Source organism: Bos indicus, chromosome 29 (genome assembly GCF_029378745.1).
Source record: "Bos indicus isolate NIAB-ARS_2022 breed Sahiwal x Tharparkar chromosome 29, NIAB-ARS_B.indTharparkar_mat_pri_1.0, whole genome shotgun sequence".
Lineage (NCBI taxonomy): Eukaryota > Metazoa > Chordata > Mammalia > Artiodactyla > Bovidae > Bos > Bos indicus.
Genome location: NC_091788.1, coordinates 17,277,918 through 17,303,044, shown reverse-complemented (window position 1 = coordinate 17,303,044; position 25,127 = coordinate 17,277,918). Strand labels below are relative to the sequence as shown.

General features: G+C 49.9%; 1 protein-coding gene across 2 annotated transcripts in view; it reads right to left on the bottom strand.

Annotated features, from left to right (window-relative positions):
• Nucleotides 1-25,127, bottom strand: part of TENM4 (teneurin transmembrane protein 4) — a 3,327,204-nt gene that overhangs the window by 431,932 nt on the left and 2,870,145 nt on the right. For both annotated transcript variants that reach the window (XM_070782510.1, XM_070782511.1), the window contains 2 exons: nucleotides 14,411-14,698; nucleotides 10,341-10,610 (listed from right to left, as the gene is read on the bottom strand). In XM_070782510.1, the coding sequence (XP_070638611.1) occupies nucleotides 10,341-10,610; nucleotides 14,411-14,698 (558 nt within the window). The remainder of the gene's footprint in view (nucleotides 1-10,340; nucleotides 10,611-14,410; nucleotides 14,699-25,127) is intronic.

Below are 25,127 nucleotides of genomic sequence, written 5' to 3'. Positions count from 1 at the left end.
ACCTAATAGGCCACAGTGTAGCATAAACATAACTTTTAGATGCACTGGAAAGCCAAAAAAAAAAAAAAGCATGAGTCGCGTAATCCCAGTATTATCTTACGGCAGTGGTCTGGAACCAAATCCACAGCGTCTCTGAGGTGTGCCTGTGGTTGTGAACAGCAGCACGTGGGTATGGGGTCAGAGAGACCTGGGGTTGAATCTCTTCTCTGCCACTTTCCAGCTGTATGATCTCAGAGAACTTCCATGCAGTGATGAGACACATCTACCTCAAAGGCTGTTGCAAATTTTAAACAAGATGTGATGACGCTTTGTAAATCACCAAATGCTGTAGGAACGATAACAACAACACTGTATGCTTACATATCACTACCCATGCCCCAGGCACTATTCTAGGTGCTTATCCTCTCTAAGCTTATTTTAATGTATATCCACACAATCAAGTATCGCTTTTGCACTGATAGAGAGATTCAGCTGGTTATGTGAACCCAGATTACGACCCTTCTAGGCACCTATATCTTCACCTATATCCTTCTAAGTCAGCTCATCCTGTTGGGGTGCTTTTCCTGCTGATCCTAGCTACCCAAGGGCTTACCAGTCACCCCAACAGCCATTCACAGAAGAGGAAGCTGGGGGAGGAGGGGGCGAGAGGGCCAACTCCTACAAACCAGGGATTTGAGCTCTGTCATTATATAAGCCATGTGACCTTGGGCAAGTCCATCTGATCCCAGAGCCCAGCCTCTTTCAGCTGAATCATGGGGGCCCTGCCCCAATACACACTTATTTTCCATAGGGGAGCCCTAGAAGTACTGTGTCAATAGTTTTTAGGTAAGACTATGATATCATCTGATGTGAAGAGCCAACTCATTGGAAAAGACCCTGATGCTGGGAAAGATTGAGGGCAGGAGGAAAAGGGAAGGATGGAGGATGCGATGGTTGAATGGCATCATCGACTCGATGGACATGAGTTTGAGCAAACTCTGGGAGATGGTGAAGGAAAGGAAGCCTGGTGTCCTACAGTCTATTGGGTTGCAAAGAGTTGGACATGATTGAGTGACTAAACCACAATGACATCATGAGGGTTTCCCAGGTGGCTTAGCGGTGAAGAATCTGCCTGCAATGCAGGAGACCTGGGTTTGATCCCTGTGTCAGGAAGAGCCCCTGCAGGAGGGCATGGCAACCCACTCCAGTATTCTTTCCTGGAGAATCCCATGGACAGAAGAGCCTGGCGGGCTACAGTCTATGGGTCGCAAAGAGTCAGACACAACTGAAGTGACTTAGCATGCGTGCACACATGACATCATGAATCATGGAATCTTCAAGCTGAGGGGTTTGAAGGAAAGGAATTAACATTCATCAGGTCCTGGTATGTGCCAAGTATCATCTTTTAAACTTATGATTATTATTTTTTTACTGAATTACAGAGTAAGAAATATATTACACATGATGACCTAGTACAGGTGCTGTGTGTAAAGTATAACTAAAAAAAAAAATTCACAAAATAATACTGACTTCACTATGTTTGATATACTCTGTTCTGCTCCTCTCCCATCCACTTATGACCAGTATTTTAAATGATGGTGCTGAGCTGCGCCACTGATTTCAGGGTCAGGCTTGGTCCACAGGTGGGAAATGGAAGCCTTCACCTTTCATGCGCACACGTCTTTTGTGCACATTACAACGTTAGGAGGTATTCGTGCCCACGTTACAGGTGAAGCAACTGAGGCTCAGTAAGATTCAATCACTTGCACATCATCATCCGGTTCCTGAGTGGCTGAGCTGGGATCCTGAGACCGACTCCACAGCCCATTCTCCTTCCCAGTTATCTTGCTGCCTGAGAGTCCAATGACTCCCTTTGGCTGGTGAAGGAACTGATGCCCAGAGAGGAGAAGTAAGTTGCTCAAGGTCACCCTGGGAGTCTAAAACTGAAACCAGATGCATCCCTGGATTCCACACACCCCAGCACTGAACTAGGCTCCTGTGGGCAGAAAGCTCTTTTCCCAGCATTGGTTACTCCCTTTCCTCCCTGAAGTCATCCGGGGTTATATGAAGCTGAAACAGACCAAGAGCCACTCTCCTTGGACAAAGCTGCGCTTACAATAGGAAATAGTGCTTTGCAAATAAATGTCTTTTGGTAGGAACTTTGTCATTGAGCACATCATTGCTTCCACAGGAATTGAAAGTCACGTTGGCTAAAATCAAAAGCAAAACTCTGGCTTACTGTACCTCTCTGCACACACAGTGGGCCTTAACCTAGTTTCAAGAATGCAATCTATCTTAATTTACAGTAGCTTTGGATCTCCCTGTCTCTTTTCCCCGCCTGCCACATCAGCAGGATGCATGTGTATTAGCACATACTGCCCACCAGGGAGCGCTGCAGTGCACACCGAGGGGGAGTGAATTTGGGGTGTATTTCAAGTCCTCTCCCAAGGAACTCACAAGAACAGCCACATTAGTGTCTGTCAGATACCAGCTCCCAGATCACAGCAAATCCATCAGAGGTGGTGCTGTGGTGAGGAGGCCCCAGGCTGATTTGACCAAGGCAGTTTGAGGCAGCTGAGCAGAAGAAAGGGCTGGAATCAGGGACACTGAAGCCAAGATAGAAAAAAAAAAAAAAAAAAAAGATGAGGCAAAGAGCCTCCCGTGGGCGGCACGGCGAGGCTGGGAGCGGGAGTCGGACAGTCAGGTTCAGAGATCCGGGCGGTCAGGATGCAGGGAGTACGGGGTGAGGCCGGGACAAGGGGTGAGCTCGATGACGGAGGCCGCGAGGAAGTGGGGAACGGCGTGGGGCCGGCCAGTGCTCAGGGATCCTGCAGCCGGGATGAAGGAGCTGCGAGGCCAGGAGGACCAGGTGAGAGCCTTCCACACACCGAGAGTACCGAGACCCCATTTCAGCCACTGGACTTAAGGAAACGGCAGTCTTCCTCTCTGCTTAAGAAGCTCTGCGGTGGGGCAGGGCAGGGCAGCGGGGCCCCCTGACCAGGCTCATAACCCCTTCCCACGGCCTCCATGCCCCGACCGGAACTGAGCTCCCGTCCTCTCTCCTGGACTCCTGCAGTAGCCTCCTGCTCTGATGCTCCAGTGCTTCCAGAATGACCCTGCCGCCCCGCCCCACCTCCCCTTCTGACCTCCTCTGCACCCGAGCTGCACTGGCCCCCTTGCCTCTGGGCCCTGGTACCTGCCCTGTCCTCCGCCCGGATGCCTTTCCTCCAGACAGTCTCACTGCCAGCTTCCTCCCCTGCCCCACAGGTCCTCCTCTCAGGGAAGCCTCCTCTGGTATTTAGAACTGCAAATGGCACCTCTACCCCCCCAACACACACACACACAGCCTGGCATTCCCCATTCCCTCTCCTGTAACACTTATCATCCTGAAACATCCACTATCATTTAGTTTTTAAATCTGTTGATCAGTTTCCCCACTGATGAGCAGACTTCTGTCTGTCCCGAGCAGGCTGGAAACATAATAACCTAAATCAGTAGGTGCTCAACAAACATTGTTAAGCGACAGGCGATCGGCCCAAGTCTCCAGATGTCCCCCCCAGAACACTCTGCCCCCATATTCCCATGAACACCCCATGCTCCAGCCCCAGGGGACACACCAGACATGTGTCCTCGCCCATGCCTTTATCCTCTGACCTTGGGGGTTCTCCAGGCAAGAATACTGGAGTGGTTGCTGCAGTCCGTGGGGATCACAAAGATTCAGACATGACTGAGCGACTAAGTACCAGCACACACACATTCCTTCATCCACATAGAATGCTCTTTCTTCCCCCTTCCTTACCTGGAAGAGTCCCTGGCAGCCCTCCAAGCCCAGGGACCAGCACTTCTTCCACAAAACGTTCTCTGATACCCACTGGTTGGAATTTTTCTCTTAAACTTCTATGACGTCTTTTATCCAGTGTGTCACAATTAGAGAGCGACCTGGTATGACGATCTCTAGGCCCTGATTAGCTCTAACAGGTTAGGGATTCAATTTAAGTTTTGGCAGTTAAAAGATGCTTACTCCTTAGAAGGAAAGTTATGACCAACCTAGATAGCATATTCAAAAGCAGAGACATTACTTTGCCAACAAAGGTCAGTCTAGTCAAGGATATGGTTTTTCCTGTGGTCATGTATGGATGTGAGAGTTGGACTGTGAAGAAGGCTGAGCACCGAAGAATTGATGCTTTTGAACTGTGGTGTTGGAGAAGACTCTTGAGAGTCCCTTGGACTGCAAGGAGATCCAACCAGTCCATTCTGAGGGAGATCAGCCCTGGGATTTCTTTGGAAGGAATGATGCTGAAGCTGAAACTCCAGTACTTTGGCCACCTCATGCAAAGAGTTGACTCATTGGAAAAGACTCTGATGCTGGGATGGATTAGGGGCAGGAGGAGAAGGGGACGACAGAGGATGAGATGGCTGGATGGCATGCATCACTGACTCAATGGACATGGGTCTGGGTGAACTCCAGGAGTTGGTGATGGACAGGGAGGCCTGGCGTGCTGCGATTCATGGGGTCGGAAAGAGTCGGACACGACTGAGCGACTGGACTGAACTGAACTGAACACTGACTAAGAAGGAAGTTTATGTTCTGGATACAGCTAGATTCACCCCCCAGATTATGTATATTATTATTAACAGCATTGAGCTAATGAAAACATGGGCTTCCCTGGTGGCTCAGATGGTAAAGAATCCACCTCAATGTGGTATTCTGTTTCTATAAAACAGAACAAGTAGGAGAGGATGGTGCTCAGGAAAGATAACAAACGGGCAGTGGTGTGAGGCAGGCATGGACTCAAACACTGGTTTTGCCATTTATTAGCTGTGCAACCTTCAGCAGGTCACCTAATCTCTCTGAATCTTAGATTTCTTGGCTAGGAAATGGGAAAAAAAGTTAAGAATCAATGGACTAGTTGTCTCCAAGTCCCTTCTAGCTCCCAGATTCCCAGATGCTTTGACTCTTGCAGGCCCTTCTAAATCCTGTTTGGAACGTGGGTAACTGTCCAGTAAGAGACCCTCATTCCTGGGCACCTCTGATTTCTAGGATGGAGTGCAGGCTGCTCATGGGGCAGAAGGGTAGTCAAATATAGGGGTGTAATCTCTACCCCAGTGCAGGAACCCAGTTTCCTGTCCTAGAAAAGGGAGCCTTGTGTACCATGGCTGGGTAGCTGCAGTACTCTAGGGAATTAGTGATAGCTATTCTTACAAGATTTTTAAAACGAAGTCTCATGAGCACGGGCCATGGAGGGCAGAGGATAAATGGAGTTAAACTGGTAATGAGCTTTCTCATCCTGCCTGAAGATGCTCACCTAATCTACTGACTCTCAATAAGCAATTTGGCTGCCTAATTGGGTTAACCGGTAATTTCCCTTTTGACACCCAGGCTGCTTGATAATTTGGGGGGTAACTGTGATTCTGTTTCATTGTTTCTTTTCCATGTGAATTTCTCACTTTGCCTCTGGGATTAGAGCTAGGAGTAAATTCTCACTATGTCCCAGGCCCACCACGCCTCCTTATGCCTCCAAGCCCTGCTCGAGCAATTGCCTCCACTGGGAACAACTCAGAACCCTCACCTTCAGCGCAATCCTGCTCGTCTGGCCTGCAAGCCCAGGTGCGTCGTGTGGGTGGGATGGAGGAAAGAGCCTTCGGACACGCAGGGCAGAGTGAACGGCTCCTTCCACAGTCATCCCACAGCTCTTTCAACAATGAACATTAATAGCGAGCAAGCATTAAGGACCAGCACAGACCAGCCGCTTTGCCAAAGCTGTGGTGCAGGCTCACAGCAACACTTCAAGGAAGAAAGATGGCATGCTGTTTTTGTACTTTTTATTACTGTGGTAAAACACAGATAACCCTTTCAACCATTTTTAAGCATATGGTAATGGCGGCATTAAGTGCACTCACTTTGCTATGTAACCAGAGCTATTCCACCATCCCAAACTGAAACTCGGTACCTGCTAAACCCTAACTCCCCGTTTCCCTTCTGATGACCCCACGTGGCCACTGGCACACAGTTTTAGAAATTGCGGGAACTGTTGGGTAGGGAGGTGAGGTGACGTGCTCAAGGTTTCAGAGCTGGGTCCTGGCATGGCCAGGACCTGGGACCAAGGCTCCTCACTAGACGCCGGGACTGTGTCTTTTCCACCCTGCCTGCAACAGACAGAGCGGAAAAGCTGTCACAGCTCTACCTCCCCTCTTGAATATTTGCCAAGATTCTCAATTCTAGAATGATGCCTGGTCCACGGAAGGAGCTCAGCACAGCTACAGAACAAATCACAGAATGAAACTGCTAAAGAGGCACTGCGTCCACCTGACCCTGTGGTTGGAGCGCAAATGCAACCTCTGCTTTCTAAAAAAGCATTTATGGAGTGCCAACTGTGTGCCCTGGCATGACGCCAGCTCCTCCTTGCTGTGGCCCAGCTCAGCAGGAGGGGCCTGAGGGCTGGTTCCACCTGACGGCCCTGAGGGGAGAGATTTGTGTTTACATTACCCAGTCAATTCTGTATTTATTTTGGATATTAAGCAGTGACATAAAAGCTGCTGACATTAACCTTCAGGGGCAGAAATTGGCTTTAATGGACCCCATAAAAGTTATTATTGATGGCAGCTGCCTGCAGCTTCACCATGACCTCAGCAAAAGCCTCCACCACTATCAATACTGTTGACAATTACTATTGACTAATGCGAGGCTGGGCGTGGAGGCAGTCAATGTTCCCGTGGCTGGAAGTTGCTAGGGATCATGCTTTGGTGTCCTCACTTGCTGATTCAAGTAGAGGTGGGCAGAAGGTTCAGCCTATAGTGGCAGAGAGACCTGAGTTCAAACTCAGGCTTGGCCCACCTGCTGAATTACTGGCTGAACAATCTCCAGCCAAGTCAGTAGACCTTCTGGAACCTCAGTTTTCCCATCTGGGAAAGGGGAATGCCATGCTGTTTCATGAGGGTTGAAGGCAGTGGCCCACATGCAGTGTCTCGACACATGGTAGGCCCTCAGTTTGGCCTCCTTCTGTCCCTGAAAACTGGCCACACTGAGATGCATTGGCCAACACGTCCAGTGGAGTCAGGCTCTGTTCTGATGGTAAGATCAGACTTCTCATCACAGATAAAGGAGAAAACTGGGACCAGGAGGATGAAAGAGAGAGAAGGAGAGGAGAGTACCGGGGAAAGAAGTGAGAGCAGGAGAGCCAGGAACAAGAGGAGGGCAGCCTCGAAAGAACAGAGACACCTGCGAAGAGCCTGGGGGCTCCAGCTCAGCTAGACACACGGCTGCAGCACGCCCTTCCCCTCTGAACCCCAGTCCTTGGCTGTAACTGAGGTTGACGAGAATGTTATCAACTCTTTGGGGGATAAAGGGGAGTCACTCCTATGGCTCATTCACATTCAGCATGAGCCACTGTCATTATTTAAACTCCAGTACAACAAAGCCTGCCCATGCCAGAGACGCACAAGATGTGGGTTCGATCCCTGGGTCAGGAAGATCCCCTGGCGGAGAAAACGGAACCCACTCCAGTATCTTTGCCTGGTTAATCCCTGGACAGAGGAGCCTGGTGAGCTCCACGGGGATCTCAGAGTCAGACACGACTGATGGACTGAGCACGCACTCACATCAATTAGGTCAACCTGGCCGACAGTGTCGTTCAGATCTTCAGGTAACAAGGACACTAATGTCATTTTCCAACCTGGAGCAACAGGACAGGGGCCGGGGCACCCGAGGGATGTGTGGGTTTGGAAGTCCAGGCCTGGAAGGGAGGAGGTGTTGGATCTGCCTGCCCATCTTCCCTGAGCACAGAGCTAGAGTGCTGTGGCCCGGCATGGAGATAGACGTTCAGGAGGCAAGCGTGGTGTGGCCAGGGAAGCAAGAAGCCATCCCCCTGCCCTCCATCAAAGGCCGAAGCTCTCCAGGCTTGTTGATTATGTCATTATCGCCCAACAGAGGCTTAATTCAGCAGCAATTCAGCTCTCAGGGAATACACAATAATGTGGGTGGTATGCACTTCATTCTGTCATGACTTTATGGAAAAATGATCATTTGTCACCATGGCGAGAGCCTTCCAATGAACAAGCAGCCCGAGTACTTTGCTGCAGAGGAAATTCACTATGTTACACAGGCCCGAATTCAAGTCGTGAATTCGATGACCTATACAGGTTTCTTAAACCTCTCTGGGCTATGTGCTTCTTATTCTGTGCAGTGGGGATGATAAAACCTACCCTGGGCAGAGAGGCTGTCCTGGTCTCTGCCACCCTCCCTAAGTCTTAGCTGCCAGACCCTAGCAGGACCCTCCTCCATGTGGACCTTGTCTACAGGCTGCCCACTCCTCCAACAAGCTGTAGCATGAGTAAATGAGACCAGACAGTTAAGTACTTGGCATTGTGCTTGGGGGCCTAATAATCAGCAGCAGGTGTTAACTATTATGTTTATAATTTTCCTCTTATACACCTTCACCTCCAATGCGAGGACTTCAAATCATAGAATCCTACATCTAAAAGGATCTGCAAGTGATTTGGTTCATTTATTCCCCCTAAGTGTTCACTGGAACACTGCTTTTATTGGATCTTTTGAGAATAAAGGGTTCTTTATTCTCAGGTCAATTTGGGGGATGCTGCTTGCTAATATATCCATCAGCATGATTAATAACATGTTAAAGGTTCTGAGAAGTCCCGCAGTAAGGAAACTGGTTCAAATTCCTTGAACTTAATGTTTCCTACACTATTTGACCACAGAGCACTCCCTTCTACCCACCCCCACCTTCAATCTAAGAAATATTAACATTCTAAGAACACCAGGAATGCTGATTTCATTAAAACTGCTTATTTTACAGATGAGGAAACTGAGGTCCTCATCTATAGTGAGAAAGGATCTACACTCCAGGTCAGTGATGGACCCGAGGCTGCCTGCCTCTTTGTTGGACACCACTTTCTCTGTACCGGCTTCACACATCAAATTCAGTGCGTAGTCAGGAAGAGAGAGGAGGGTTTCTGGCTGGGCTTGGGCCTAGATGGGAAGGAGGATAAGGGGGTGTGGATGGCTCCCCAGCACAGAGAGGGCTGGTGGTGTCAAGGGAGGGTGAAACTACCAAGTTGGGGCCCATCACCTTCTGCTGTCCCCATCCCCTAAACCCAGTGCACAGGGTCCCGAGGAAACACCCCGAGTTCTCCAGCGGCAGGGGTAGAACAAGGATTTGCAGCCCTGCTGCTCTTGACTCTCTTTGGAGATCACATCTCTCCACTGGACAGTATCCTTACCTAGACTCCTGCACGATCCAAACCTGGGACTGTGTTGTGCATATAACTCACTGGAGCATCCTTGTTAGAGGCGAACTGCCTAAGCCTTCACCGCTGACCTGGTGTCCACCCTCTCCCCACCCCCGACACCCTGGCTCCCCAGATCCTGGGCAGGAATCACACAGGATGCTGCGTTTAGAGCTGGAAACCAGTAGGGGGCGCTGGTTTGCAGCTTGCCCTCCCCACGTCACCCCTCCCACGTTTGGTGTGGCGGGGGCCAGCAGAACCCCTCCCTGGACTTCTGAGAGAAAAAAAAAAAAAGTCCAGCCTCCTCCTCCGTGGGGACCTTTTTTGCCCAGAGACCCAGGAGCACGAGGCATCGCAGAAAGAGAGCTCGCCTCGGTGGCCCGCTGCAGGCCTATGTTCAACTCGGAGTCCCTCCGAGATCTGCCAAACAAGCCTCCAGAGAGAGGCAGAACAGCCTGAAACCTGGCTCCCTTTCCTTCCCCCGCACCAAGGAGGCGCGCGAACAAGCTGTCATCTCTTTCTCCCCCAGCATCTCTCTGGCCTTGGAACAGGGCTGCGGAGATGAGAGTGGACTAGAGTCCAGAGCCAGCACTTCCTCAGATCTGCAGATGAGATCATGGGAAAGCTGGGGGAGAGACGGGAGTTTTAAGCTACTCCAACATGACAGCTCTTGCGTGAAAGCCATCCTCCCATCAGCAGAAGACCCTGGGGTGCAGCAGCGCCCACGGCGAGTGCCCAGGGTGGCTGCAGGCTTGTGAGCAGAGTTCTGGGGGGGAGGGGGCACAGCTGAGGCCACAGAGGATGGGCTGTAACGGGTTGGTTACGCTGCCCTCTGGCCCCTCCGCTCCACCCACAGGCAGCCTGTAAGCCATAACCCTGTCCCTTAGGCACCCCCTCATCTGGAAGAAAAGAGCAGTGACCCGTCTCTGGCCTGTCACCCGTGGGTGGGGTTATTTCATGTGACTCTGTGAGAGGTTCTGCCTTCTGACCACTGAGAGCAAGGCAATTTTCCATCGCCTTCACCAGTGCCCCCAGGTAATGGAGCAGAAAATCAACACTAATTAAAATGCGGGGCCTGGAAGCCCCGGCTGGCGGCGCGGGCTGGGCGGGCCACTCACCGGTCTCTGTGTTCTCGTGCTCCGTGTCAGTGAGCGTGAGGTTGGAGTTGGCCCGGCTGGACAGGCAGGAGCTGCGTCCTGACCGCGTGCTGCGGCCCCACAGCCGCACGGGGTGCTCGGGGGACAGTGCGGCGTCCGCCTCCAGCTCGGCCTCAGAGCTGGCGCCCAGGGAGTAGCCGCAGTGGGGCAGGCCTATGTCCGTGCGGTACAGCGTCCCGTGCGGGGGTGTCACCTCCCCCAGCCCCAGCTCGCGCAGGCTGAAGTTGGTGCCTAGGAGGGAAGGCAAAGGAACTGGGTTAGGGTAATGGTGGGGGTCACCCCCCAGAGGCCTGACCCCTGCTCCAGGACTCACCCTTGTCCTTTGACTCACGGCGGTGGTCGATGCGCAGGCCTTTCCTCCGCGTCCTCCCCACCAGCCCAAAGCCTCCACACCTTAATGGAAGGTCCAGCTCAAACAGCCCCTCCTTGAAGTCTCCCCTTATCCTACACTCTGTGCAGCAATGGTCACTACTTTTTTCTGAGCCCCCTCTGAGAGTCCTCAGCTCTGGGCATTTTGCAGAGCAGAGCTGTTTAAGGGCCTGGACCCTCTGCTGGAGATGGCTTCACTGGGGTAGGGGGGTGAGGACTGTACCCCATTCATTTGTAAATCCCTGGGCCTAGGGCACAACCCGGGACCCAACCCTTGGGGCTCAATACACATCTGCTCAGCTGACAGAGGGCTTCTGCTCTCCTCGTCCAGGCCGGGGAGGGCCGGCCAGCAAGGAGGGCTCCTGAATAAGGCAGAAGCCTCGCCCATGAGATGCCAATGGGCTCCTCAGGACCCAACGCTCCTTTCTGGCCAGGTCAGGAAGGCCTGAAGCCAGAAAGTGAAGAAGATGGTGACAGGCTGAGAAAAGTGGGCTTTGCACAAGGGAGGAGCCTCTGCCCTCTGCTTTGTCAGCCCAGTGGGCTGCAACAGGAGTTAGCAGGCTCTGGGGCAACCCAGGGAGCCAAGCACACAGCCAAGGCTCGGGGCTGCTGGCAGGTCTCTTGAGCTCCTGGGAAAGCCTGGAGGTGCCCAAGACAGAGGCCAGGAAGACATGGATGAGGGCAGCTCATTCAGGGATCAGTGTCTGTGGGACAAACGGGATACTAGCTTCCACAGGAAACAGCCTCCACATTCCGCAGTGTCTATCAGGCACGGCTTCTTCCTGATTTCTAACATTCTCATGAGTATTTTGGGAGATGGGGAAGGACAGGTGGATGCAGGCACTGAGGACCATACTCCAGTCAAACCTGTGGGAAATGGACTTGCAATCAGGGAGCACCACATTTCACCCAACCAAGCCGGCCCTGGGTGTTTCCTGACAGGCAGCAATGAGCAGGGTGTGGTTTCTGACTTCACAGAGCTCACAGTCAGTGGGGAGATGTAACCCAGACCATGATGAAGGGTTAAGGCCCTAAGTATGGGAGGATGCAGGGAAAGAGTTCTAGGGGCACAGAGGGTGGGAGTTTCAGAGGAGAGGTTTGTGGATCAGAGTAAATGTGAAGAGTGGAGTAAGAAGAGACAAGGGGAGGTTGTACGTGCTTTGAAGGGCATGACACCCAGGAGCAGTCCTGATGAGGTCAAACTGGCAAAGGAAGGGAAAAGGAACTGCCTTCAAGGCAGGAGGGGAGCCAGCAGAGATGGCCTCCTCTCCCAGTCGTGGCCATCACTCTTACCAAGAGTTCCTGTGCCTTCCCCCCGCCACCACCCAGGGTCTTGGTCAGTTCTGTGTCCAGACTGGCATAGAGTAGCTCAGCAAAAGTTAGTTAAATAATCAGACAGACACACTTTGGTAGCAAGAACTCTTGGGGGTGGATAAAGGTGGGAGGAGAGAACTTAGCTAACATCATAGGATTTTTGAGGCTAATCCGCCTGCAATGTGGGAAACCTGGTTTCGATCCCTGGGATGGGAAAATGCCCTGGAGAAGGGAAAGGCTACCTATTCCAGTATTCTGGCCTGAAGAATTCCATGAAGTGTATAGTCCACGGGGTCGCAAAGAGTCGGACACGACTGAGTGACTTTCACAGGAAGGCAAAGGGAGGAAGAGAACTTTGTAGGCTGCAGTGCCCATGCCTGCCTATGAGCTGAGAACGCTTTCTGCTTGTTATTTATGAAGACAAGAGCGGCTCCTTCTGGTCCCGGCAGGGCTCACTGAACTCCACCAAGCATGGCAGCACAGAGTTGGAGGAGAGCTTTGGCACCACTGGTCGCTTCCTCTCACTGAGACCCAGAGATGGCAACCAGAAGCAGGCAGCGTTTCTGAAGCATCTGCTTTACGCAAGTGTCGCGTGGTCCATCTACAGTCCTCCTCATTCTCCCCACCACTCTATAATTAGCAAGCATCGCTGTGACCGCACCATCCAGGTGAAGACACTTAGGATAATAAAAATGGCAGAGTCACAACTCAAACCAGGTCTGTCTGATGTCAGAGTCTGAGCTGTTAACCACAAATGGGAAAGAGCTGAAGACGCTTTGCCTTTAAAGCACCAGAGGCAGTCTTGCTAACAGGTCAGCTTTCCATGTGGATAGAAGCCTGGGGGAGAGGCCAGCTGGGCGGTCAGGCTCTATGGATGTGTGTGTGTGACCAGCTCCTCTTGTCTCTATGATCTTGGGCAAATGAATCATTGAGGTTGTTGTAAAGGTTAACTAACATCAGAATGCATATAAATTACACGGCACAGCCCCCTGCTAACCTTGTCCATGGAAGGGTAGTGGGCAGGGCAGAATCAGGGAGGGCCGTGTGAACTGTCAGGGACTTGTAGAGGCCTACCCAGCATTGAAGAGGCTCTGCAGGCAGAAAAACAGGAATCACTGAGGCACCAGGGTAGGCGACTTATATCACAGCAGGGGTGGGAATAACGAGCAGCCCTGCAGGGCTGGATGTGGGTGGTGGGGTGTGGAAAGGCGGGGGATAAAACAGCCCAGAAAGACAAAGACTTGGGGAAAGCCCTCTGGTGTTGAGGAACTCACGGTAGGGAACAACGGGGAGTCAGTCTCTACTTCGCTCTAGCTGCAGGGCTGAGCATGGCCCAAAAGGCGGCAGCACTGAGTGAAGAGGGGTTGTGGTCAACCCCCTAAGAGAGATGATAGTGGCCGGAACTGGGATAGTGGCTGATGGGATAGAGAAGAGGGATGGATTTTAAAGGTATTCTGGAGTTGGATGGCTAGGCTTTCATGACTGTGGTGTGTAGGGATTGAAGGAAAGGGAGTCAGGCACCAAGATATCCCCCCAGATTACTAAATTCTTAGGTCTGGGATCACCAGCGTCTTCCTCTCAAGGTCAGTGAAAGTCGCTCAGTCCTGTCTGACTCTTTGCAACCCCATGGACTATACAGTCCATGGAATTCTCCAGGCCATAATACTGGAGTGGGTAGACTTTCCCTTCTCCAGGGGGATCTTCCCAACCCAGGGATCAAAGCCAGGTCTGCCACACTGCAGGCGAATTCTTTGAGGGAAGCCCACAGAGCTACTCATAGCCTCAAGGTCAGGACAGTGCTTAATGCAGAGAAGCTGCTAAGATATGTTCGCTGAATGAATACACATAGAACAAACAACAAAACCAATAACTAGGACTTACTCAGCACTTGGTGCTATCACACTTACCTCGTAAACGCGTCCTCTCATGAATCCTCGAGACAAATCAGGGCAATGAAGAATGCTCACGGCCTCTCACCGGAGAGGCTTGGAGGAGAGCCGGAAACTGCTCAGAACTCAACGCCAGGCAGGCGCTGACACGGAGCCAGCACCTAACCGTCTCATTAAGCCCACAAGAGGGGTGAGCAGGCAAATGAATGAACCAAGAGCGTACTATAGCCGAGGCTCTGAGCAGAGTCAGGCTGCCAAAATAGCGGAGAGCTGGAGTTGACCAGGAGCGCTAGACCCCACTGGGCTCGCCTGTCAGCTCACCTGCCGCCCCAATGTAAACCACGTGCGCCCCCCGTCCCAGGGCACACCTGTGTGCATGCGTGACCCAGCCGGGCCCCGTTGCCCCCTGGGCACACTTGTGCGCAGGCGCATCCTAACCCCCTACCCGGGCGCCCTCACCTGCGCGGCAGAACTCCTCGGCCTCCTGTGGTACCAGGTCCTTGACGCGGCTGCCGTAGGTGAGGCGCGCGTCCTGGTCGTAGGCCTTGAGGGTCTCGCTGGAGCTGTAGGACTTCTGCGGGGCCTTGCCCTCTTCGCTGTCGGCCGACGAGCTGGTGTAGCGGCGTTCGGCGTCGCGGCGCCGGGTCAGCGAGCGGTATGGCTTCCTCTCCTTCACGTCCATGGCCTCCGGCCCGCGCTCCTCCACATCCACGAACAGGGTCCTCGCTGCGCTCAGGGCCGAGTGGTCTGGAGCCCGAGAAACCAAAGAAAGGGCGTGAGCTGCGGACCCAGGAGGAAAAGGAGAGCCCGGGGTCCATCCCGGACTTCGCTTCACCCCGCAGCGCTGCGGATGAGGGTCCTCAGGCTCTGCAGACTGAGGGCTCCATGGCCACGCAGCCGTAAGTGGCACAGGGGGAACTTGCACCCAAAGTCGGTAATGATGAACCCCTTCTTGTCCTGCTCGGTGACCTCTCCACCTGTGAAGATGCCTGGAGCCTCTCCTTCAGTGATGGGTATCAAGAAAGCTGATATCGAAGGCCAGAGAGCACCGGTTTTTCAATCGCCCTGGATGGGATCACATGTGTATAGGGGCCCTGGGACAGGGCCTCACACAGACTAGGGGCTCCTTAAGAATATGTGAAATAATGACTACATTCAGGCACTGCAGTAAGCGCTTTACATATATTATTTTATCAAATGTCATATGTCCCCAGATGTTTTTATTTTCTCCAAACTTTTCTGGAAATGAGCAAAGGTGTAAGCAACCAATCCACAGTTATCACCACTAGATAATTAATTACCTGCTTATTGTCTCTTTTCTTGCACTAATATGTAAGCACCATGAAAGCAGGGGCCGTGATACTTTTGCTCTCTCCTGATTTACTGCACCTCGGAGAAGGCAACGGCACCCCACTCCGGTACTCTTGCCTGGAAAATCCCATGGACAGAAAAGCCTGGTAGGCTGCAGTCCATGGGGTTGCTGAGAGTTGGACACGACTGAGTGACTTCACTTTCACTTTTCACTTTCATGCATTGGACAAGGAAATGGCAACCCACTCCAGTGTTCCTGCCTGGAGAATCCCAGGGACAGGGGAGCCTGGTGGGCTGCCGTCTATGGGGTCACACAGAGTCGGACACGACTGAAGTGACTTAGCAAGCAAGCAAGGTGAAGGCTGGTGCCTCTCATACATATTTAATAAACCAGCCAACCAATCTCCATCTGACAGATGAGAAAACTGCCATGTCAAACCTCCTTGAAGATGACTTGGGTGTGAGTATCAAAGCCAAGATCTGAAACCAGGTCTGTTTGACTCTAAAGCCCCAGTTTTCCTATTTTATTATTCCCAGGTGAGTCTCCTCCCTCCCACCACACAAAAGTGTCCTTACAGGTAGGCTGGTCCTGGCAACCATGCCAATCAGAGAACTCCCTCATCTCCAGACTTGTCCATCTCATTGGAGGCGCCACAGCACCTGCTGTATACATCTGGGGTTTGCCAGGGTATCTGATTGATGGGAAGCTCCTCATCTCCTATTCTCTTTTCCGCATCTTGACTATTTTGCCCTGCTGCTGCTGCTGCTGCTAAATCACTTCAGTCGTGTCTGACTCTATGCGACCCCATAGATGGCAGCCCACCAGGCTCCCCCGTCCCTGGGATTCTCCAGGCAAGAACACTGGAGTGGGTTGCCATTTCCTTGTCCAATGCATGAAAGTGAAAAGTGAAAGTGAAGTCGCTCAGTCGTGTCCGACCCTCAGCAACCCCATGGACTGCAGCCTACCAGGCTCCTCTATCCATGGGATTTTCCAGGCAAGAGTACTGGAGTGGGGTGCCATTGACATTTTTAAAAGCAGTTATGTCACCCTCTTTCTCTTTCCATATGTCTTCCTTTGGCGTTGGGGTCCAAACGTAGCCAGCCCCCTGCAAGAGTCAGGAGGTCAGCACAGGAGGAAAGCAGAATATCCTGCACAAAGTATGATTAGAGCTCTTTCCTGAAACATACAACCTTCTCAGGCCTTTCATAGTTCCACTTTTCAGAGCAACATGGGCATACAAAATGTGCTGTTGTGTCATGGTCCTAACAGAGAAGTACCAGAGCAAGAGCTGTCATCAAGGAGTCTCAGTGACCAACAAGGAGGGTGGTAGGTCTGTCCAGTGGGGCAGTGGTGTTCAGTGCCTGCCCATGCTGTGACACAGGAGTTTAGGGGGTTTGTGACTTTTTAAGACAGGCTGGAAATTTAGACTTGGATGTAAAACGTCTGATTTTTAAATGTTATCCATTATTATATGTAGGCCAAACTAAACACACTGATGGAAACCACTAGCCAGAACAAAACTGACCCAAGTTCTGCCTCTGATCATGAGGTATCAGTATCCCTTTGGCCTGAGGAGGCACTCTTCCTTCCCAAGTCCCCCAGGGCAGAGCTTAGCTAGGTTCCAAAGCAACCTTTGTCTTCTTATTAAAGGGCCCTCTGGACCCACTCAAATGGGGTCATATGTCCTAACCCAGAAAACTGCACCACTTTCTCTGCAAGAAAACATCTGAGATTACCACTAGATGCCTTTGGGATTTATCACAGATCCCGAGTGTCTGCTGCAGACTTCTCTCTACATAGTTCTCCATGATCTTCAAGAGTGCAAGTATTTGTGACTTTACTGGTGCCTCAAAATAACCACGAAGTATATATGACAACTATATTCACCCCCCCCGTTTTATACATGAGGCCACAATAACCCAGAGCCCTACCATCTCCTACCCAGGGGCATATGGTGAGCTAGTGGCAAAGCCAGCATTACTAGGTAGACTACAGTGCCTTAGAGTTATAGTTAGAGCTAGTTGAAATGAATAAAGGACATTTTGGGGGGTCAGTTTTCAACATGGCCCTGGAAATTAGTGCTGGGATGAGGGAGTTTGATCTAGGATACACAGAGATCAAATCATCTTCCTGGGGCCTCAGGGTCCTGAGCTCTGCTCTCTTGCTGCTAGGCCTCCTGACACGAGCTGTCAAGCAATGATCTTCTGAGTGCCTGAGGGCCAGGACCACAGGGAAGACAGGGCATGATACTTTCTACTCCAGGGTCTGCAAAATATTTCTGTCTAAAATCCATAATTTGAAAAATATCTTCTGTTGTGAGTTGACACACAGATATATGTATGTGAGTGTGTTTGTATGAAATGGAAAAAAAAGATATAAAAGTTACTACCATGAGGGGCAATACACTCTCATATTTCCTATTTCATTCTCTTTCATTTTTTGAAAATGGCTGATTATAACTCTCTAAACTGAAATCATAGCCCAGTGCTGGCTTTTCACTCAAAGCAGTGGAGGTGATGGAATTCCAGCTGAGCCATTTCAAATCCTAAAAGATGATGCTGTGAAAGTGCTGCGCTCAATATCCCAGCAAATTTGGAAAACTCAGCAGTGGCCACAGGACTGGAAAAGGTCAGTTTTCATTCCAATCCTAAAGGAAGGCAATGCCAAAGAATGCTCAAACTACCGTACAATTGCACTCATTTCACATGCTAGCAAAGTAATGCTAAAAATCCTCAGTACGTGAACTGAGAATTTCCAGACGTTCAAGCTGGATTTAGAAAAGGCAGAGACACCAGATATCAAATTGCCAACATCCATAGGAAAAAGCAAGAGCATTCCAGAAAAACATGTACTTCTGTTTCATTGGCTACATGAAAGACTTTGTGTGGATCACAATGAATTGTGGACAATTCTTAGAGAGATGGGAATACCAGACCACCTTACCTGCCTCCTGAGAAACCTGCATGCAGGTCAAGAAGCAACAGTTAGAACCGGACATGGAATAATAGACTGGTTCCAAATTGGGAAAGGAGTACATCAAGGCTGTATATTGTCACCCTGCTTATTTAACTCATATGGAAAGTACAGCATGCAAAATGCCAGGCTGGATGAAGCACAAGATGGAATCAAGATTGACAGGAGGAATATCAACAACCTTGGAACTGCAGATGACACCACCCTTATGGCAGAAAGCAATGAGGTACTAAAGAACCTTTTGATGAAGGGGAGTGAATAGGAGAGTGAAAAGCTGGCTTAAAACTCAACATTCAAAAAATGAAGATCATGGCATCTGGTCCCATCACTTCAAGGCAAATTGATGGGGAAACAATGGAAAAAGTGACAGACTTTATTTTCTTGGGCTTCAAAATCATTGCTGATGGTGACTGCAGCCATGAAATTAAAAGACACTTGTTCCTTGGAAGAAAAACTATGACATAGAGTATTAAAAAGCAGAGACATTACTTTGCTAACAAAGGTCTGTATAGTCAAAGCTATGGTTTTTCCAGTAGTCATGTATGGATGTGAGAGCTGGATCATAAAGAAGGCTGAGTGCTGAAGAATGTTTTCGAAATGTGGTGTTGGAGAAGACTCTTTAGAGTTCTTTGGACTGCAAGGAGATCAAACCAATCAATCCTAAAGGAAATCAACCCTGAATATTCACTGGAAGAACTGATGCGGAAGCTCCAATACTTTGACCACCTGATGCGAAGAGTTGACTCACTGGTAAAGATCCTTATGCTTGGAAAGACTGAAGACAGGAGGAGAAGGGGATGACAGAGGGTGAGATGGTTGGATGGCATCACTGACTCAATGGACAACAGTTTGAGTAAGCTCCGGGAGCTGGTGAAGGACAGGGAAGCCTGGCATGCTGAAGTCCATGAGGTTGCAAAGAGTCAGACATGACTGAGCGAGTGAACAACAATGGCTTAGCCTAATTTGGATAAGGATTTATGGGGACTGCCACCTCAACTCGGTTCTCTCTGACTCCTTACCTCCAACCAATTACTTCAAGTAACAATAATGATGGTGGTGATAATAATAAGCACTCAATTAATTTTAATGTTAATTGGTCACTAATAGTTCATAATATGAATAATGGCATTATTAATATCCAATATACTGTTCTATTTAGTAGCTATTACTTAGGGAGTGTTTTAGTTCATAACTTTTACTATAATTTTATGTGATAACATTTTAATTCTCACTTCGATCCAGTGTTATAGGTACTAGAGTTCTCTGCAAAGTACAGATGAGAAATTAATGAGGTTAAGTGTCCTGCCCAAGGTTATACAGCTCTTCAGTGATGGAGCCACAGTTTGGACCCAGGTAACTCAGCTCAGCACATGGATATAACCCCTGAATGGGACTGCCTTTATGGACTGTGCCAGGTCATGCCACTGCCTGCCTTTGTCCCTCTAGCTGCCCTGTGGAGCCTTCCAGATGAATTCCATTTTCTTGGTCAAAATGGAAAGCTCTTCTCCATCTGGCCCACCTTCTGTGGCCTTCACACCTCTGTGCATGCCTGCTGCATCACAGGACATCCAGCTGACTGGATGGTCTGTGTTCATGTCTGCATCTCCTCCTGACTGCAGGAGGCTGAAGGCGGGCCTGGCCTCCTGAGTGTTCATGAAACGTCTGCTGAGTGAATGAATAAGTAAAATTACTTGGCAGCTATTTTATCCCTTCTTACCAATCTTAAGCGATATAAACTGTGGGTAGTTACATTTAGGCCATGTGTGCTAGGAACAACTAGGATTGAACTAAAGGCATTGCTTGGATGTATGATTTTTAAATTTCAAAGGCAACCTGGGTTTGAAGTATATGTCTACCACTTCCCAGCTGTGTGACCTTGGTCAGGTTATTTAACCTCTCTGTGCTGCAGTTTCCTCATTCAAATAGTACCAATCTCTGAGGTTGTTCTGAGGATGAAATGAGTTAATACATAAAGAAAAAGGTCCTACTGTATAGCACAGAGGACTACATTGAATACCTGTGATAAACCATAATGGAAGAGAATATATAGATATATATATAAATATATATATATATCTCTGAATCACTTTGCTATACAGCAGAAATTAAACACAACATTGTAAATCAACTATACTTCAATAAGATTAAAAAAAAGAAATACATGCTAGTCGTTATTATCATCATAAAAGTCCCACATTTTAGTTTTAGAAGGCTCCAGTTACACGTCAGTTATAACTGGAGAGGGAATATGCCCTTGGAAACATATGTTAAAAAGTCTGAGATGCAGTTTTGGCTGTTAAACTGGTGGATGACTATGTCTCTTATCACCATGTACCTGTTGACTGAAGACACTGGCTTTGAAGCAAAGGCTCAGTAATTACAAATTATTAAGAACACAGTTCTCAAATTCATGGCTTCCCTGTTCCAAAGGAGAGGCAAGGAGAACATTTGCCTGCTCTCATTTCCTTTTCACTTTTTCCATTTTAGTCTTAATATAGTAATTCAGTAAATATTTACTTCTTTTAAACAGATGGGAGATTGGTCATGGTTCACACTGAAGCTGGCATTTAATCGAGAGAAAAAGAGAAGGTTGGGATGAAAGAAGTGACGGTGGAGAAAAGCTCCTGATGGAGCAAGGGTGTGTAGTAGAGGGATGCAGAGACCCTGAAGGGGTGGGGGCAGTGCCGGGGAAGGGTGTCAGTTCAGCCTGCGGCACCCAGCCATGGGCTGGAGGACAGAAGCACCCGCACACGTCCATGCCTATGCAGTCAGTCCGTCCTTAGCCTGCTGCCCTCCGAGCTCCCCACCTGACCCTCCTGACCCTTCCTCTGCTGCTTCTCACTGACTGCAGAATAATCCACAGCCCAACTCACCTCTACCAGAAACACCCCTCTTGCCCACTGAAACTCTTCTACAGGTAAGCCCTGAGCACACAAAGTTACCTTTGCAGAGGAGTTCATTTCCACAACCTGTTAGAGACCACTCTTGTGCTAGAACTCATGTCCAGAGATGAGCAGGACATGAGTTCTATGGGGGCAGCTCCCCATCACTCTGGGGTGTCAGCCATAGGTACTATCAACGAAGGGTGCTTTGAGAAACCATGAGCCACAGTTGTACAGGAGAAAGAAATGGCAACCCCCTCGAGTGTTCTTTCCTGGAGAATCCCAAGGACAGGAGCCTGGCAGGCTATAGTCCATGGGGTTGCAAGAGTCGGACACAACTTAGCGACTAAACCACCATAGTTGCATGACCTTCTCCTCACTTTTGGTCGGTCTACAGTGAAGGAGTGTGGGCTCTGGACAAAGGTCGGGAAGAATCAAGTCTGCACTGAATGCTGTGCTTGGTGCTTCCCACACAGACCCACGCGAACCCTAGTTACTTCTTATTTTGGTGGCTGTGCCTCACAGCATGTGGGATCTAGTTCCTTGACCTGGAATCAAATCCATGCCCACTGCACTGGAAGCACAGAGTGTTAACCAGTTAAGCCCCCTGATCACTTCTCAGTTTAGAGACTGGACTCAGCGAGCCAGGTGGTTGATAACATTCACACAGCCAGTAAGCCAGCGATTCTAAAATCAATATATATATATATATACATTTTTTTTTCTTTTCCTTGGAGCTGGATGCAGATGGATCTGAAGGTTTGAACAGTGTATGAATGTGGAGACATGCGCTGATGACAGCAAAAGAGGCAGCGACGATAAAACAGCGGTTAATTGAACACCTACTCATGCCGGAGCTTTGTAGGTGTTGTTTCTAATCCCCTGCAACAACTCTGCAGGTTAGATGTTATCCTCTTATTTCATATTTTCTCTTATTTACTCTTAGTTTACAAATGAGATAACAAGCTCAAAGAGATTAAGTGATTTACTCTTAAATCACATGGCTTCCAAATGTCAGGGTCTAGATTTGAATCAGAAGAAAATGTTTAATCCTGAAGAAAGGTATTGCACACCTAGAGCCAGAGGTTAAGTTGTTTAGTAAATGATCGCTAAGGACCCTTCCTGCTAAGTGCTGCGGAAGATGCATGGCGGCGAGGTATGAAACTGCCTTCCTGCCTCCCCTCCTCCCCTCTCCTCCCATCCCTGCCTCCCTCAACACTGACTCCCTACCCTGCTCTGCAAGCCTTGTGTGAGGCTTCAGTGGACAAGGCAAACGAGTTTCCTACAGCTTGGAGTTTCTAGACAAATCAGGCTGGGGAGGCACACCAGAATGGCTGCGAATGTAGGTCGGGTGGACAAAGGTGCAGAGGCGAGTCAAGGACCACTGCCCAGAGAAAGCGACGTCCAAACCATGACCAAAGAAAGTCACGTAAAAGTGAGCCAGGCCAGATGGTCTTCAGGTAAGGAGAGAACGAAGTCTCGATCTGCGATTTTCCCATTTTCTCTGACCTATAGTAAAAAATACTTTTATTTCACCCACTTGAATCCACAGATTTCTAACAAAAACAAAAAACTTCAAAAAACATGCCTAATCTTTCCTCAAGAGTGGAATCTGATGTTTTCTATCTTATTCTAGACTACTAAAATAGAAATATGGACGGGTTGCCAACCTAGAGTCTGAGGAAGAGCATTCTAGGTCACAGCCTGGATGAAAGGGGGGGGGGGGCGGGGGTGGGTGGTGAGGGAGACTGGGAACAGACCGAGTTCAGACTTCAGAGAGGGAAAGAGGTTTGAGGTCAAGCTTGAGAGGTGAGGAGTGAGCAGGCTGGTAGAAGAAATAAAAAGATATTTCCATGAGTGATTATAGCGTAAGTGGACAGTACAAAGTGAAAAGGCAAGTGGTAGGAAACCTGGGCCTGGAAACCCCAGCAGATCATGCCTTCTGGCTTGGCAGTCCCCAGCCTCTGTGGCACCAGGAGCCGGTTTCAGGGAAGATAGTGTTTCCATGGACCCGGGCTTGGGGTAGGGAATGGTTTCGGGATGATTCAAATGAATTACATTTATTGTGCACTTTATGTCTGCTATTAGAACATCAACTCCACCTCAGATTAGCAGGCCTTAGATCCTGGAGGTTGGAGAACCTTGCTCGAGCTGGTTTTCTGGGGGCGGGAGCAGACCTCCAAGAAAGGCAAGGATGTGGGATTCAGGAAGAGAAGAGGAGATGGGGAAAGAAAGCTTTTGGTGTTTGGAAAAAACTCACAAAGCCAACCTGGGCCCTGCACATGGGCTCCAGCAATATTTATGAGGGCAGGGGCCTGGAGCATTCACACAGAGTCCTCATCAGACGTACAGCCCTGCCGAGGACCCTTTGCCCCTGCCAGAGCCTCAGGGAAACAGGGGCTGTTACCACCCTGGGTTTCCCTGCAACCTCAGAAACGACCAGAGACGAGCCAGGAAATTGACTGAATTCCTACTGGACTAAAGTTTTATAAGTTTTCCTTAACACAAGCACACGGTGATATTTTCAGTTCTTAGTGTGTCAAAAAGTGCCCATAAATATTTCAGAGCTAAAATGTGTTCTGCAAAATGTAAGTCCTGGGCAGCATGTGTGTGTGTGTGTGTGTGTGTGTGTGTGTGTGTGTGTGTGTGTACATGCAGAAAGTCATCATAAATTTTAACTTTGCTTAGTCCTTCAAAGTCTGCTCTGGCGAGTCCTTTGTTTTCAATTCCAGCACGATATGAAGGTGAATGCCAGGGAGAGAGGCACCTCCTCTGTGGCAGGTACTGTGCTGGTTCATGCACAAGCCACAGAGGTAGGCACCAGTATCCCCACTTTACAGATTTGGAAACTGAGGCTCAGAGTAGCAAAGGGATGCTCCATTCACACAAAATGCCACGGCTGGAATCCAGGTGCTCTGTGCTCCCTGTGGCAGCCCCCAGAGCACATTTCTCTGACCTGACACATTAGGGAATCCCCTGCCTTTTAAAGTGCCGAGACAGTGGTTACGACAAGGGCAGGGAAAGGCAAGGACTTGGTGTGCATTACCTCATTTAGCCCTCACCACGCCCCAGAACCGTTCTCTTTTAACAGACGAAAGAAACTGGGATGTTTAGAAGTTAAGTGCTTTGCCCAGAGGACCACAGCAAGGAAGGGGAAGAGCCAGGATTCAAACTTGGGTCTCTGTGACCCTCGGGCTCAAGCTTTTAATCAGAACCCGTACTGCTTCTCACATCACCCCTTATCCTAATGTGCTTAAATGTTCTATCTGTTCTTCCACCTTGTGTTTTAAGCAACGTTAATTCTTCTGATCAACTAAGTTAGCACCTGACCTGGACTTGTACAGTTTCACCTCTAAGTGTTCCCGCCCAGAAAGCCAGCACTGTGGGCCAGGGAAAGGGCTTCCTTGGGGACATGGTGGACTGTGGCCCTGTGCCCAGCCTGGCTGCGGGGACATCCCTCATCAGCGGCTGACAGGCAGGTGACAGATGGTCCCGCTGCCCACAAAAGCCATGTCGCCCTTCTGTTGGAAGGCTTGTCACAGGTCAGGCACCAAAGGGCCCATGGTTGCTGTACGGGCACAGCTCCTCTAATTCCGGCTGGGGGAGCTCCCACCAGGGCGTCCCCAGCCCTGAACCCCCAGGGCTGAGCCCATGCAGGACACAGAACAAAGTCAGTCCTCAGCCAACGGGAGCTATCACTGGGGCTGTAGTGTCTGGATTCCTCCAGCTACAGTCTCCTCTCCCAAAGCTATTTGCCTGCCAATGATTCCCCTTTACAAATGGTGACATCTCAGAGTCAGAAAATGTGGCATTTATTGTCTTAAGAGTGAAAGCACCAGCAAAGGTCAGCACGTCCATGTCCCACCCACACCGGGCGGTCGCACCACCTCCAGAGCCGGGGACTTGACTGCCTCCAGAGACAGCTGTGGCTGTGGGACTGTGCTTCCTGCCATGGAGCCACACCTGCTTCCTTTCAGCTTCCTTCCACAGGCCTCAGCTCTGCCCCCTG